Raw genomic sequence first — 17,576 nt, 5'->3', positions numbered from 1 at the left:
AGAAATTCAAAATCTCAAAATATTGAAGCCCATGAAATACGATGCTCTCTCACAATAGCTGGTTCAGTGCACAGATCAAGCAGCCAGATGGGATATGGATACACCACCCCATAAGCCATGAAATGTGATTTTAGAAACCCAAGGCTAGCCTGATGTCCACCCCTAACAAAAACGATAAGCAGAGTTTCCCGAGACATTGAATCAAATAGCAAGTTACAAACAGGCTTAGGTACACAACATACAACATGAACATAGTCTTTTCTCTTTTGAATTAATTGCAAGTAAAGCACAAATGGTTCAAAAAGTTGTACAAAAATCAATGGACGGCTTTACATACATCGCTTGAATCAAAAGCTAGTTCAATTCATATTACATCAAAATTGAAGGATACACACTATTCCCAAATGAGGGAACTGCTGAGAGCCACACATTTCCTATTCAAAAATGAAATCTGACTTTCATTCCAGTAGTGCACTTTTTGATAAATTCTTTGATAGGAGCGAGCTCTTCAATCTTATCTTGTTTTTCTGCTTGAGCTTCCCATTGGAATCCACTTCTTCCACGGGTTCCAGTCCTTCCCCTCGGAACCACTTTCATCAGCAGGTTCCTTACCGGGTGACTTGCCAGTACTACTGCTCCCAGAAGCATTAGTTACTGTCCTGACTGTGGTAAAGGAGGACTGGATACCATCCCTTTGTTTCAACAGTTCATCCACCTGAATGAATAGAAATGCTATTGAAGCATATTATGACAAGAAAAGGTCAGATGTACAAAGCAAGATAAATTATTATTGTTGTTGTTGTTAATGCAACCATGCCCTCTCTCTCTCTCTCTCTCTCTCTCTCTCTCTCTCTCTCTGTCTCATTTATTCAGAATGTCCATTACTCTGTATGAGCCTTATGATGACGCATAAAACCTGAAGTAGATTGCTACCACTTCATTCAGAACTTGGTCTTTATTACAAAACTTAAAATCAAAGTACCAACTGAAGTAGATACTTGATATTTAATTAAAAAAAGGATAGAACAATTACACATGGACAGAATATGGAACTACAAGGCTATGAAGCATTAACCAGCAAATACAAGATGAAGCCAGAAAACAACTTAAAAGTACAAGTACACAATCTAAAGTAGAAGTAGATGTAAAAATATACAGCAGGACAGATTACATACATTTTGCTTCTCCTGGTTGTATTTGTTCATTACTTCTTGATAACGTGCCAAAGCCTACACGACAATCATTAGGGAAATGCTCATGCAATTTTCAACACAAATGAGTACTTCAGTCATACATAAGGTCAAGAGACGGGTGGATAGGAGACAAAAAAAAACGAAAAGAAAAAGAATAATGGGAAAACCTTTCTGTATTCTGCTTCAAACAGCCGCAGCTCATTTCTTTTTGCTAAAATCCGGGCCTCAATTTCCTTTAGTTTTTCTGTTGTATCCTCATATGACTTTGCACAAAGGGCTTCAATAGTATAGCTTACAGGCTTGAAAAAATTATCACCTAAAACCAGAAAGTGAGGAATTTGCACACAAAAAAAATCATGGCTTCCAAATTACTTGAATGGAGGCAAAAATACAAACCATAAACAGCAAATATGTGGGTTCCTGCTTTTAGTTCTGAAACTTCACATGGTTGGAGGCCTTCCAATCTTTTGAAAAATACAGATTCAGGGTCTTTGGTCATCGCTAACTGCATAGGCAGGAAATATTTCCACACATCTTACAGAAGCTAGATTAAAATACCACAACAAAGTAAAGGAGGAGCTGCACATACTGCATTCATTGTTGAATCTAGCCGATAGACCTGAAAATGCAAAAAGTACATCCCTGCAGATGTCACCTTCCCAGTTTTCTCACTATCTTCCTGCATATATGGAAGTACATAAGAGGCAACATTGTGTTATAGCTGAAAAAGTGTATTCTGGATATATTTTGGATATTAAGACTCGGGTCCATTGTATGTACAGACTGAATATTAGGACCCGAGTCTTAAGTATGGTCCATTGTATGTTTTATTTCTTTTGGGTCTTTCGGGTCTGGACATTACACCAGACCCGGACCCATACTATTCATTTAAACTTATTAATACAATGTTTAGGTCACGATTTCAAGTGTTGAAATCATGACAGCCGCACCCTCTGTTCTTCTATTTCTTTCTCCTCTTTTCTCATTTCACAGGTTCCTCTCGAACTTTCATGGTATCAGAGCCGAGATCCAGGATCGAAGGGGCTTCACAGAAGGGTTCAACCAGAACTAAAGGTTTGAGGTTTTATCTCTCTCGTGTTCTTCATTTCTCGTGTTTTTCTCCTCTTTGTGGATTCACGCTTCACATGAAATCCCTAATTTCATCACAGTAACGCGAATCATGTTTCTCTCCTTTATCTCCTCTATGTAGATTCATGTTTCACGTGAAATCCCTAATTTCATCACGGTAACGTGAAACTTTAAAACATCCAAAAGGATCAGTTCCCTCATCCCTCGTTTCTCTCCCTGATTTTCTGGTGGACTCACGTTTCACGTGTTAAAATGTATCTCTAAAACCTTGTTGTAAGTATAAATATATATACTTATATACATAGAGATTCATATACATATAATATATTATATGTATATGTATCTCTACATATATAAATATATATATTTATACATATTTTATTTTCTTACCCGAAAAGGGTATTCTTGTAATTTCCTATCTTGCGCATATCCCATTTGGGAATATGTTGTAATTTATTTTTGTAATTTGTATTCTTTTTATTTTTTATTTTCTTTATTTTTTACTTTTTTAAAAGGTGCATTGGGGGTCCCCCAATAGAGTCGTTGGGGGCAACCCAACGGTCACAAATGTGACCGTTGGGGACTCCCCAACGACTCCTTTGGGAGCCCCCCCTTGCACCTCCTTGCTTTTGTATAAATAGGGGTGTTCTCCCTTGTAATTCTTTAAGCTTGAGAGTCTCAAGCATTTGCTCCTTTTTATGAAATACATGCATTATTGCATGTTTGCTACTTTTATGCCTTTTTGTGTATTTTGCTCAAGTGTTGTGAGAGTGTCTTTGTACACTTCTTTTATAAAGTATTTATGCTTGTATGCGTATTGTCTCTTCATAGACAATTTCACATGGTATCAGAGCTTGGTTGGTGATAGAGGATTGTGGGATTCTCTTCTTTTCAAAGTGCCTCGAAAAGCGTGCCTCCGAATCTTTAGAGGTTGAAGTGGTGGATCTTGCTTTTCAAATACTTTAGAAGAATCTTGCGCAAGCTAGCATTTGAAATATTGTGTCGGTACGCTATTTCTCCCTTTCTCTTTACTTCATAATGGGCGAAAAAGAGGCTCATTTTACTCTTGGCTTCAAATTAAATGGGTTCAACTATCATATTTGGGCCGGAAACATGGAAGCTCACATAAAAAGGAAGGAGTTATGAGGTTATGTGCAAGGCACAATTCCAGAACCGGAACCCAAAATAACTGTGGCAAACAGAAGTGAAATCAAGATTCTTGAAGGAGAAGAAAGGGTTAGAGCTCTTGAAGAGTATTCTAAGAAGCACGATGAATGGGAAATGAAGAATTTCGAGATTCTTTCTTGGTTCTTTTCATCCGTTGAAACTAAGATTAATGCCAACATTATTAAATTCAAAAAGGCATCGGAAGCTTGGCATTATCTTGAGAAAATGTATACATCGAAGGAACTATCTCATAAGTATTATCTTCAAAAGAAGGCTCTCTCTCTTACTCAAGGTGAAATGACTATTAGGGAATATTTTGTTGATCTTTCTTCCATTTGAGATAAGTTAGCCATGCTTGAACCAAAATGGAGTGGAGAGGCAATTAAACTCCGTCACAAGCAACTTGAAGAAGATCGTTTCTTCAATTTTTTGAATGGGCTAAGACCCGAATTTGAGCAAATAAGGTCTTCTCTTCTATCCTCATTTACACCTCCCTCTCTTGAAGATGTACTCACCAAATTAAGTGGTGAGGAGACTCGTATGAGTTTATGTAAACAAAGATCAAGTGTTCTTGTGGTTCCTTGTAATCATGAAGAAAGCAATGAGGTCAATGCCATATCAAGACCCGGGAACAATGTAAAAACCTATCGTCCCCCTCATTTTAAATCACAAAATCAAAGTGAAAATGGTGGGCAAAGAGGAAAAAGGGACTATAGCAAAATTATTTGTCATTTTTGTAAAGAACCCGGACATATCAAACCCATATGTCCTAAGTGGAAAAAGCTTCTCGCAATGGCTACCACCGGTGTACCGCAAAAGGAGGAGGCATCATCAAGTGGGTCACTCTCTTTAAATCAAATAGTAGAAGCCCTTCAACCTCTCCTCAAGGGAGCTACCTCCGGTGCCGCCGTGTCTACTTCCTCTTTTCCAGATAAAGTCTCTTGGCTCTTGGACTCTGGTGCATCTTTTCATATGTCCCCAAACATGTTTTCACTTTTCGATTTCTCAAAAAATATTTTTCCCTCCTTTGTTTCCACTGCAGATGGATCCTCTCTTGAAATTAAAGGAATAGGTAATTTTGAAACTCAAGATTTTTTTATTCCAAAAATTAGATTTATACCTAAACTAAACTTAAACCTTCTCTCTGTTTCTCAACTCTCGAACCATGGTTGCGATATTAAATTCTCTTGTGATAAATGTTTAATACAGGATCGCCGGTCCGGGAAATTGATTGGGGAAGGCTTTATAAAAAGAGACATACTATATGGAATCTCTTCAAGTTCCAAAATCTTTTTGTAATGTGGCCCAAAACAAAGATATAAATGTATGGCACAAAAGACTTGGTCATCCTAATATCACCAAGTTGTCTTAACTACATTTTGCAAAAGATCTATGTAAAAGTTCATTTTCTTGTAATGATTATATTCTCGGAAAAATGCAAAGTTTACCTTTTGAGCAAAGAACTATGTTCTCTTCTAAAACTTTCGAAATTGTTCATTCGGATGTTTGGGGACCCGCACATGTTGCTTCAAAAGGAGGCTTTTCTTATTATGTCATTTTTTTGGATGATTTTTCCAGATATTCGTGGATCTATTTTCTTAAGTTCAAACATGAAGTTTTTTCGTGTTTTAAAACCTTTCATTCAATGATCAAGAATCAATTCAACAGTAATATAAAGATATTTAGAAGTGATTCTGGAGGGGAATATCTCTCCAATCAATTTAAAGTATATCTTGAGGATCATGAAATTGTTCACCAAAGGTCTTGTCATAAAACTCCTCAACAGAATGGGTTGGCCGAAAGAAAACATAGGCACATCATTAAGACCACTAGGACCCTTATTATTTCTCAAAACATTCCTAAAAGCTTTTGGGCAGAAGCAGCTCTTGCTTCTGTTTATTTGATAAATCGCTTACCATCTAGGATATTAGGAAAAATATCCCCTTTTGAGATTTTATATAAGCTTGAACCTGAATTATAGTAGGTTACGGGTTTTTTGGTGCAAGTGTTTTATACTTACGGATAAGAATGACAAACTATCTCCCAAGGCTATCCCTTGCGCCTTTCTTGGATATTCCGAAACTCAAAAAGGGTTTCGTTGTTATGATCTTCGAGATGATAAGTTGTATGTCTCTAGAAATGTAACTTTTTTAGAAAATGAAAGTGGCTTTGAAAAAAATGTTTCTCAACAAGAAAATTTTGATTATTCCTTTCTATTTGACTTATTGTCTAGTAATGATGATATATTTAGTGATGATGATGTATCATCAAATCATGATGAGGAAAATGATGATGACGTTGGTGAACATAACTCACTCAATGAACAAGAAAGTAGAATTTCAAGTGATCCAATAACCTACACTCGTAGAAACCAAGACACCTTTAGAAGTGCTATTGACCAATATAGTGAGCTTGTTCCTACTGTCGATCACCAAAGATCTGAAAGGAATAGGAGACCTCCAACTCGTTTTGTTTCTTTTGATTCTTTCTCACCCCGATATAGGGTTTGTCTTAGTGCCATTCACTCTTATTTTGAACCAAGGAATTTTGAAGAAGCTAAAAAATGTATTGAATGGCAAGAAGCTATGCAAAATGAACTTAATGCTCTTAAAAAGGCTGAAACTTGAGATTTCCAAACTCTACCTATAGGAAAGAAAACTATAGGTTGTCGATGGGTCTTTAAGGTTAAAACTAAGAGCGACGGATCTCTAGAAATGTATAAAGCTCGCTTAGTTGCAAAAGGGTATGGGCAAGAGTATGGAATTTATTATGAAGAAACTTTTGCTCTTGTAGCCCGAATGGTTACAGTTAGATGTCTTATTACTATTGCATCTATTAAAAATTGGAACATTTTTCAAATGGATGTGAAAAATGCGTTTTTAAATGGTGATCTTAACGAAGAAGTGTATATGGATGCTCCACCAGGCATGAAGATTCCTAAAGATAAAGTTCTTCGTCTTCGAAAGGCCCTCTATGGTTTGAAACAGGCCCTCAAAGCCTGGTATGACAGGTTTATCAGTGTAATGTTGGAAAATGGTTTTTCCTCATGTTATATTGACGCTGCTTTATTTACTAGAAAATCTAATGCAGGGATTGTGATACTATTACTCTATGTTGATGATATATTAATTACAGCTGATGATGTTCAAGGAGTCAAGGGTATTAAGTTCGTCTTGACTTCAAAATTTGAGATGTCAGACTTAGGTTTTCTGACATATCTTCTTGGAATTGAGGTTGACTATTCGCAACGTGGTTATTTTCTATCTCAGTCTAAACTTGCTTCTGAGATTATTGACAGATCAGGTATTTCTGATGACAAAGTATGCGAAACTCCTGAAGTCGTGGGATCAAAAATGAAGATTGACGACGGTGTTCCTCTAACCGATCCTACTCCTTACAGGCAGTTGGTAGGGTCTTTAATGTACCTTAGCATCACTCGACCCGATTTGTCACATGTTATACACATCGCCAGTCAGTTTCAGCACGCTCCTACAACCGTTCATATGAGTGTTGTCCTTCGCATCATCAGATATTTGAAGGGAACAATGAATAAGGGAGTATTTTTATCTTCTTCTTCTGAATTAAAATTGCTTGCTTATACTGACTCAGATTGGGGAGGTGACCCTAGTAACCGGCACACCGCCACTGGATTTTGTGTTTTCTTAGGTGAGTCTTTGATCTCATAGAGATGCAAAAAGCAACAGAAGGTCTCTCTGTCATCCACTGAAGCCGAATATAGAGCCATGGCATCTACCACCATGGAAATTGTATGGATTCGACGCCTTTTGGAAGATATGGGAGTGTTTATCAGAGAACCAACAAAGTTATGTTGTGACAATAAAAGTGCAATTTATATTGCCAAGAATCACACCTTTCACGAGCGAACAAAGCATATAGAAATGGACTGCCATTATGTCAGAGAAGAATATTTGAAGGTCATTGATCTTCCATATGTGACATCCGAGTATCAACTTGCAGACTTCTTCACAAAAGCGCTATGTTCGCCCAGATTTCATTTCCTTCTTGTCAAACTTGCGGTTATCGCACCGTAAGTTTGAGGGAGGGGTGTTAAAATGTATCTCTAAAACCTTGTTGTAAGTATAAATATATATACTTATATACATAGAGATACATATACATATAATATATTATATGTATATATATCTCTACATATATAAATATATATATATACATATTTTATTTTCTTACCCGAAAAGGGTATTCTTGTAATTTCCTATCTTGCGCATATCCCATTTGGGAATATGTTGTAATTTATTTTTGTAATTTGTATTCTTTTTATTTTTTATTTTCTTTATTTTTTACTTTTTTAAAAGGTGCATTGGGGTCCCCCAATAGAGTCGTTGGAGGGGGCCCAACGGTCACAAATGTGACCGTTGGGGGCTCCCCAACGACTCCTTTGGGAGCCCCCCCTTGCACCTCCTTGCTTTTGTATAAATAGGGGTGTTCTCCCTTGTAACTCTTTAAGCTTGAGAGTCTCAAGCATTTGCTCCTTTTTATTAAATACATGCATTATTGCATGTTTGCTACTTTTACGCTTTTTTGCGTATTTTGCTCAAGTGTTGTGAGAGTGTCTTCGTACACTTCTTTTATAAAGTATTTATGCTTGTATGCGTATTGTCTCTTCATAGACAATTTCACATCACATGAGTCCCTAAAGTCGATCTGTTTTGGTCTGATCGTTTGTACTTGGAAATATCTCAAATATTCTCCAATATTCAGTTCTCCTCCTTCTTCGTCTGATATATCCAGATTTGATCACATATTTGCAGCAGATCTGAGGCATTTTCCCTTCTGCGTGTTCCTTTTCTTTTGATTGAAGTATCAATTCATTCCTAACCAGCGTCTCCATCTCCATTTTGTCTTTCTATTCTCGCTGACTCATTTGGTATTCAGAAAACAGTTGACTGTTCATGTTATTTTACCTGTGTTTTGTCTGCTATTTGTTCAATTTTTTATTGCTTCAAACATAAGCCTTATAAAAGGCGGAAAGGAATTTTTTTTTTTGGATATGACAGACTCAGATCGTCAGTCTCTTGAAAAGTGACAGTCGAGCAAAAAAAAGGTGACTAGTACCCTTCTCGGCAACAAATTGAGCATTTCACTTCGTGATTATTATTGTTAATTTTCTCCTCCCTTCTTTCTCTTCATGGATTCTCATTCCTCTCAATCGAGCATTTCTTCGAGTTTTCTCAATCAGCTTGTTTCCGAAAAGCTAAACACCTCAAACTTCTTGATCTGGAAGAGACAAATCATCCCTTTTATAAGGAACCAAGGACTCTTAGGCCACCTGAATGGAACCACTCCAGTACCACTAGAGTTTGTTACGAGAGAAGAGAAAGATGACAAAGGGGTAAGTTCAATTGTGTATGTTAAAAATGTGGAGTATCTCAACTGGGAAAGGAAAGATCAGTCAGTAGTTGCATATATCACTTCTACCCTGTCCCAAGAGGCCCTTGTTGCCATTCCCGACAATTATACAGCCCTGCAACTCTGGGAGAGATTAGTTCAGACGTATTCACAGGTTTCACAGGCGATGATAGATTTTCTCAAGAGGGAATTTCAGTTGCTAAAAAAAGATTTCATGACCATCATGAAATATCTGAACAAGATGAAGACTATCACAGACCAACTTGCAGTTATAGGATGTGCAGTAAGTGACAGTGATATGGTGCAACAAACTCTGAGTGGATTGGGATTTGACTATCATATGATCGTTACTTCATTATTATGTCTACCTGCCCTTCCTACCTTTGATGAGTTATGAGCTAAATTAATTCAGTACGAAATGACTCTGAAGGGTTTTTCTGAAGAAACTCATGTTCATACAAATTCCCAAGAAATTTTTGCCACAGGAGTAACTTACGGTCGAGGAAGAGGACGAGGGGGACAAGGGCGAAATGGACACGGAGGACGTGGTTTGCTCCCCACTCCGAACATGATGACTCATGCACAAAGACAAAGATCCATCCCCACTTGCTTCCTTTATAACAAAAGGGGGCATATCAAGGCGAATTGTTGGCACAATCCAGAAAATAAAGGAAAGGCTTCACAGACAGAACCCAAAAGAAATTTCACCAATATCAGAGACAGTGAAGAGATTAAAGAAATGTTGATATCCGCTTTGTCAGAATTGAAATTGAAGCAGAATGATCAAGGCACTTGGTTTGTTGACTCAGGGGCAGCAACTCACTCACGTGACTGGTGATGCAGGTAAACTTTCCAACCCTATTCTTTATTTTGGCAAAAGTAAAATTGTCACTAGCGATGGATCCCACCATCCTGTTTTTCATGTTGGAAAAGCTGTCATTCCCATGTCACATTCCACCCTTGAACTTTCTGATGTTCTTCATGCTCCCAACATCAAGAAAAATATTGTCTCTGTTTCCAAACTTATTGATGATAATCATGCTTCAGTTGAATTCGCTCCCTTTTCTGTGCAGGTCAAGGACCTTCGTACGAGAGAAACATTCGTTGAAGGAAAGAGACGAGGCAATATGTATGTCTTTGAAGAAGCTCCATGTCATTCTGTCAGCCCTGCTCATCTGGATTCAAAGTCTTCATTAGAGTCGTGTTCTTCCTCTTCTGCAAATGTTTTTAGTATTTCTGAATGTAATAAGCATTTCTTAAGGCATAGACGATTAGGACATTGTGGGAGTCATTTTATTGAGAAACTTGTCTTGAATAATCTCATCCCAAAAGAAAGTCTCAATGGGGATGAGAAAAGTCAGAAGTGTTCTAGTTGTCTTTTATGCAAAAGTCATGTATTGCCTTTTCATTCCATTAATAAAAGAGTTTCAAAACCTTTTGAGATAATTTGTTCTGATGTATGGGGACCCACCCCAAGCCTCTGGATCTGGAAGCAGATACTACCTAATCTTTGTTGATAGCTATTCTAGATACACCTGGATATATTTCATAAAAAATAAGTCAAAAGTTTTCCTTTTGTTTCAAAATTTTCTTTCCTTAGTAAAAAATCAATTCGCTGAGTCTATCCAATTTTTTCAATGCGATGGAGGTGGGGAGTTCAGATCTAGTGACTTTATTTCTTTTCTTCAAAATAATGGGATAGGAAGAAGGGTGTCATGTCCACACACCCCTCAACAAAATGGGATTGCTGAGCGAAAACATAGGCATATCGTTGAAAGTGTCATGAGTATGCTCCATGACAGTAATCTTCCCATCAATCTGTGGACAAAAGCTTTTCATTCTACCGTACATGTGATAAATAGACTGCCTATGGTTGTTCTAGAAAATAAGTCTCCTTATTACTGTCTTTTTGGAGCTCGTCCTAATTATCATGATTTGCGTGCCTTCGGATGTGTTTGTTATGTGCATATTGATCAATCCTTGAGAAATAAATTTCAAGACAAGGCTCAAAAGTGTAGATTTGTGGGATACGCAGACGAATACAAAGGATATAGGTGTTATGATCCAACCAACAGGCGCATCAAAATATCAAAGAATGTTGTGTTTGATGAGCAAAATTTTGATCACGGAGTCGACACAACAGACATGCCCTCTAACACAACTGAAGTTTATTATCCTTGGCTGAATTCAGAACTTTTTACTAATTCCAATGAAGTTTGTCCTCCAGATTGTGTGCAGCAAGAAGAAATATTTGAAACCACTGGGACATCGAGATCACAGAATGAGGAAGAAGTATCATCATCCGTACCGAGCAGATACAAGGGTATTTCCTATTCTAGACAGAGAACGAGAACATCAAGTCATCTAAATCCCGTCTCAGAAACCGACCCTACTCTCTCTCATACCCTTGAAGTTAGGAGATCAAATCGCATACGACATCCTATTGATAGGTGGGTGAGCTACAACAACTTTTCTTTGGATTTTCAGCTGTTTTTAACAGCCCTCAATAAGGAAGATGAACCTATTATGTATTATCAGGCAGCTACTTCTACCAAATGGGTAGAAGCCATGAATGATGAAATGCAATCCTTACATGAATGTGGAACCTGGGAAATTATTCTCAGACCACCTGACAAAAATGTTGTCGGATGCAAATGGGTCTACAAAATAAAGTATAAACCAGATGGAAACATTGAACGATACAAGGCAAGACTGGTGGCAAAAGGGTTCACCCAAGAAGCAGGGCAAGATTATGATGAGACCTTCATCCCGGTGGTGAGAATGGGAATGATTCGAATCATTCTTTCCCTGGTTGTTGAACATGGATGGAAGCTGAGTCAGCTTAATGTAAAAAATGTGTTTCTACATGGGGATTTGAAGGAGGAAGTCTATATGGAACAACCTCCTGGATATCAAGAACAAAACTGTAAAACCCATGTGTGCAGGCTAAAGAGAGCTATTTATGGTCTAAAACAAGCATCTCGCTCTTGGTTTGACAGCCTCTCGCTTGAGATTCAAAAGCATGGATTTTCATGTTCTCTACTGGACCACTCATTATTCATTTTTAGAAGTCAGAATGTGACCACCCTACTGTTAATCTATGTTGACGATATTGTCATCACAGGAAACTCTGAAGCTTACATCAAAGAAGTAAAAAACTTGCTATACCAGAGGTTCAAAATGAAAGATCTTGGTGTCTTGCGTTACTTTCTTGGTGTAGAAGTTGACAGTCAGGCTCATGGTTTGACTCTCACTCAGCACAAGTATACAGTAGATGTTCTTAGTAAGGCAGGTATGAAAGACTGCAAGCCTCTAGAAACTCCAAGTGTGCTTCACCAAAAACTTAGAATTCATGATGGAGACCTGTATGAGGACCCCACCAGATATCGCAGTCTAATAGGGATGTTACAGTATCTCACATTCACTCACCCTGACATTGTTTATTCAGTCAATCAAGTGTCTCAGTTTATGCATGCACCACGTACTGGACATATGGAAGCGGTTAAGAGGATCCTTAGATATCTGAAAGGAACCATTGAGGACGAATTGATATATTCACCACAGTCATCTAGCAGCAAGGATGAGCATGAACTTACTGTATATTGTGATGCAGACTGGGCAGGAGACCCCTGATGAACGAAGATCTACATCAGGATATTGTGTCTTCATTGGTAGAAATTTAGTCTCTTGGAGTAGTAGAAACAAAAGGCTGTCGCTAGATCAAGCACTGAGGCTGAGTATAGATCCATGGTTGCCGCTACTGTCGAAGCCACGTGAATCAGGCATCTACTAACTGAAGTGGGAGAAAAGATATCTCACTCTACCTTGTTGTGTGACAATCAAAGCGCTCTCAACATGTCATTCAATCCCGTACATCACAGTCGTGCTAAGCATATTGAGATCGACCAACATTTTGTGAGACAAAAGGTTGAAGAAAAAGAGATCGAGCCTGAGTTCGTCAATACTGAAAGACAAGTTGCAGACATATTTACAAAGGGTTTGACAAAAGATCATTTTTGGATGCTTAAAGGCAAGTTGTTCATGGTCCAAAACCATGATCAACTTGAGGGGGGTGAAAAAGTGTATTCTGGATATATTTTGGATATTAAGACCCGGGTCCATTGTATGTACAGTCTGAATATTAGGACCCGAGTCTTAAGTATGGTCCATTGTATGTTTTATTTCTTTTGGGTCTTTCGGGTCTGGACATTACACCAGACCCGGACCCATACTATTCATTTAAACTTATTAATACAATGTTTAGGTCACGATTTCAAGTATTGAAATCGTGACAGCCGCACCCTCTGTTCTTCTATTTCTTGCTCCTCTTTTCTCATTTCACAGGTTCCTCTCGAACTTTCAATAGCCAATGGCTACGAGTGCAATTGTAAGAACATTAAAGTGCGATATGAAAGTGTGAGCTATCTTCAGCATGTGGACGTGTAATCGTATCTCTGTGTGCACTTGCTTCTCTCTCTCTCTCTCTCTCTCTCTCTCTCTCTCTCTCTCTCTCTCTCTCTCTCTCTCTATATATATATATATATATATATATATATATATATATATATATATATATGTGTGTGTGTGTGTGTGTGTGTGAAAGAGCATTACATACATAAGCGGCATAAAAGAATACAAAAATAACCCAATTTCTAGATCCCTCTTGAATGACGTTTTTGAAGGTTGTCTGACACAGAGTTACTAGAAGCGTCATAGATAGGTGGGAAGCACGTTTCTCAGAAACTCGCATCGGAAGCACAAAAATCCTCGCTTTCGAAACTTGATGGGAATCTCGATTCTCCCATGCTTCTCCTATGCTTTCCACATTTTTTTTGCTTTCCTACATGCTTTCTATGTGATTCTATCACACTTCTTTTCATTTTTTATATGTGCTTCTTTTCACGCTTCCCACTCACTTACTGTGTATTTTCTCTAACTTGGCAATCATTATTTTTAGATTTTGAGAATTTAATTTACACTACAAAATCATGATGTTTAAGAATCGTTATTTTACCATCACGGGGGTTGCCCCGCATGACCAGCGGGAGGTTGTGAAGATGTTGAGTTGAAGACCCCGGATCAAACTCCGCAGGCGCACGGGTGTGTCCGTAGCTTTCAGAGGTGGGCCACGTAAGGTAAGGTAGTTGTGGGGACCCACCTGGGGTTTCCCCCCAGCTTCAGAGAGGGACCTGGGTTCCTTATAATAAAAAAAAAGAATCGTCACTTTTATTTTAGTTTTTATCCCCTTCTCATTCGATTAGTATTTCACTTCCGATTCAATCACATATCATTTCCTTTTTTAATCCTATTTTTGCTTTTAAATTGATTCCTCGCTTCTCGCTTCTCATACATTTTAAAAGATCTTGCTCCCACTTTTCATCTCGGGTATCACTTTCGCTTTCTAGTTTGGTAACCTTGGTCTGACATACTTTATTTAACATCAACACAACTGATACAACACAATTCTTTTCAAAAAAAGAGCTACTCGTTGTCTCTCTCTCTCTCTCTCTCTCTCTCTCTCTCTCTCTCTCTCTCTCTCTCTATATATATATATATATATATATATATATATATATATAAGGACAGGGTTAAAGTTTGCTATAATCATTTGTATGTAAAAATTACTTAGCAAACTTTACTCTTTCTACTTTTTGTTTTTTGGTCAACTAATCCCATAAATGTGACCTACATACATTTTCTAGTGGAACCGGCTTTCAAATTGCCAAAATCCAATCTCTGAAATGGTTTTTCTGCAGATACAAAAATCAATGGATATACATGCACCAATTTTTTCTAACTCAAAAAACCATGCTTTTTCGTTGAAAAAAACATGATTAAAGTTAATTCCCACTAAATCGACCATGTTGAACACATTACCAATGTTAGATTGGGTAGAAACAACTTGTGTCATGAGAATCCAACTAGATTCTAGGTACAATTGACTGTATGTGTGTGTGTGAGAGAGAGAGAGAGAGTCATCCTATACGTCATAGCATATAGAAGGAAGATCAATAAACTCGGTAACTGCAGTTGCTCAAGAAGATCAATAAACAATTTAACATGAATTTGTTACTTGAAGATCCCTTTTAGTAAACTGAAATAAATGAATTAGTATGTGTTTTGCTGAAGATGGGCTAACACGTGTGTATGCATTAAGTTAGGTCAATGGCAAAGTGTTTGTATTTCAGTGCAAAAATGGAAGTTCAACTCCTGAGAGCCGCTTGATGCAAAAGTCAAAAGGTCAGGAGTTAGGACAATCTCCAGATATCCCCTTCCTAGTAAACCAGAATACATAAATGCACTATATATGCCTTATGTTTGATCCTTGATGGTACAAATAGGTCTAGCCATGCTTTTAGTAATTATCATAAGTATAGGCGATATTTTAAGATTATTACAATATTATAATCATAAAAGAATTAAAAAGAAAGATGTGATATTTTTCAGGTTTTGTAAATTAAATCACATATACAAGATTGCACAAATTATCGTGGTATAAAACTCATGAGTCATACTATGAAACTTTGGGAGAGGGTGATTGAGTCTAGGTTGAGGAAGGTTGTCATGATATCGGAGAATCAATTTGGTTTTATGCCTGGAAGATCAACTATGGAAGCTATACATCTTCTTAGACAACTTATTGAAAGATATAGAGAGAGGAACAAAGATTTGCATATGGTTTTTATTGATTTAGAGAAGGCATACGATAGAGTACCTAGGGACGTTCTCTGGTGGACAATGATGAAGAAAGGTGTTTCCCTAAAGTACATTAGTATAATTAAAGATATGTATAAAGGAGTAGTAACCAATGTCCGCACTTGTGGAGGGGTGACAACCAATTTTCCGATAACGGTTGGGTTACATCAAGGATCTGCTTTAAGCCCTTTCCTATTTGCGATAGTGATGGATGAGCTTACGAGATCAATTCAAGAAAATGTACCATGGTGTATGTTGTTTGCTGATGATATTGTTTTGATTGATGAGTCTAGAGCTGGGATTAATGCTAAGTTAGAATTATGGAGACAGACATTGGAAGCTAGAGGTTTTAAGTTGAGTAAGAGTAAGACTGAATATATGGAATGTCGGTTTAGTAAGCAACGAAGTAGTGATGGGAGTGTAGTGAAGCTTGGTGAGCAAGAAATACCGGTGAATGATTATTTCAAATATTTGGGATCCATCATTCAAAAGTATGGAGAAATTGATGGAGATGTAAATCATAGGATAAAGGTTGGGTGGATGAAATGGAAAAGTGCAACTAGAGTGTTGTGCGATCGTAGAATGCCATTGCGGTTGAAGGGAAAGTTTTATAGGACGACTATTAGACCCGCTTTACTATATGGTACGGAATGTTGGGCTGCCAAGAGACATCATATTCAAAAAATGAGTGTAGCTGAGATGCGGATGCTTAGATGGATGTGTGGTAATACAATAAAAGATAAGATTCGGAACGAGGAGATACGTAAAATGGTAGGTGTTGCACCCATTGAAAATAAGATGCGAGAGAATCGTTTACGGTGGTTTGGACATATTCGGCGAAGGCCTAATGATGCTCCAATTAGAAGGTTGGAGAAATGAGAAAATATATTAGTTAAAAGAGGTCGGGGTAGGCCTAGGAAGACTTGGATGGAGATGATAGGAAAGGATATGAATGCTTTGAACCTCACCGAGGACATGGCATTGGATAGAAATGATTGGAGGAAAAGGATTCTTGTAGAAGACCCAAAATGAATTTCTTTTTTGGTTCATATCGCTGACCCCAATTGTTTTGGGATGAAGGCGTAGTTGTTGTTGTTGTTGTTGTTGTTTGTAAATTAAATCACAATATTGCCATTCTTTTCAAATTTTTAATTTCTTTTTATTATTTATCTTTATTTTTAAAATCTTGTGTTTCCTTTTCTTGCAAAAAAAATAGCACCTATGCTTTTCTTGTTTTTGTTATCTTGTATATCGTTAACTTTTAAATACCAAGATTTACCCAAGACTTACAACCAATAATATCTTGAGAATTTCTCATGCCAACTAACAATGGTTTAAACCACAAACATAAATAGATATGAAAGCAAAATTTATTTAAATAAATATAGTAGAATCTAGTATTTCAGTGAACTTACCTGCAAAGCCAAGTCATAGCCCCCACTTGCTTCTTGTTCAAAATAAAGGAGCTGCCAAAAGACATTCAGAGCCAGTACACAATTACGTCTGGAAGAGGAATAGACCAACATCAAAATTAAACAGCCACTAGTCAAAGATCTTAACAACTACTCAACTCCACACCCATGAACCAATAATGAGCTCTTTTCTCTTTCCCAAAGAACACCTTTTTGACTAGCATTGTGAAAACTGATGCTTTCAGGAATGAAAATGGAAATGTGAGGCATTACGAGAAATGAGAACAAAAAACAAGGTTTTATTCATACGAAACAGAGGAATATGAGTGGAATGGATCGAGAAACAGTAAGGAAGCAAAATTGGCTTATTTAAAAAATTTAACAGGTTCCTACCTTGTGTTTCATAACTTCTAATCAGTACATCATTATAAAGTTTTACACATACAACTTAGTATCAGGTTATAGAATTGTAAATATAAGAATAATATCTAAGAAAGATTTTATATTCAGATAAAACTTATCTTTCAACAATATCTATGATGACTAGTAAGAATTAGCAAATAAATTTTCCAGTGAATATGTGAACACATTGATCATCTATATGATTTTACAACCATACAATTGTAACAAA

At 37.2% G+C, this 17,576-nt stretch overlaps 1 protein-coding gene across 2 annotated transcripts in view; it reads right to left on the bottom strand.

Annotated features, from left to right (window-relative positions):
• Positions 1 to 239: 239 nt before the first annotated feature.
• LOC149827415 (chaperone protein dnaJ 15-like) overlaps positions 240 to 17,576 on the bottom strand; it is a 35,172-nt gene continuing 17,835 nt past the window's right edge. Inside the window, exons 7-12 of one of the 2 annotated variants that reach the window (XM_090019357.1) lie at positions 16,949 to 16,999; positions 1,783 to 1,872; positions 1,590 to 1,698; positions 1,361 to 1,509; positions 1,176 to 1,229; positions 240 to 715 (exon numbers count right to left, since the gene is read on the bottom strand). In XM_090019357.1, the coding sequence (XP_089875483.1) occupies positions 515 to 715; positions 1,176 to 1,229; positions 1,361 to 1,509; positions 1,590 to 1,698; positions 1,783 to 1,872; positions 16,949 to 16,999 (654 nt within the window). In that variant the 3' untranslated portion in view covers positions 240 to 514. The remainder of the gene's footprint in view (positions 716 to 1,175; positions 1,230 to 1,360; positions 1,510 to 1,589; positions 1,699 to 1,782; positions 1,873 to 16,948; positions 17,000 to 17,576) is intronic. The other variant, XM_090019358.1, reaches the window with a different exon arrangement.

Source organism: Nuphar pumila, chromosome 10 (genome assembly GCF_984573655.1).
Source record: "Nuphar pumila chromosome 10, dmNupPumi1.hap1.1, whole genome shotgun sequence".
Taxonomy (NCBI): Eukaryota; Viridiplantae; Streptophyta; class Magnoliopsida; order Nymphaeales; family Nymphaeaceae; genus Nuphar; species Nuphar pumila.
Note: the sequence above shows the minus strand (reverse complement) of the source record. Positions and strands in the feature narration are given on the sequence as shown.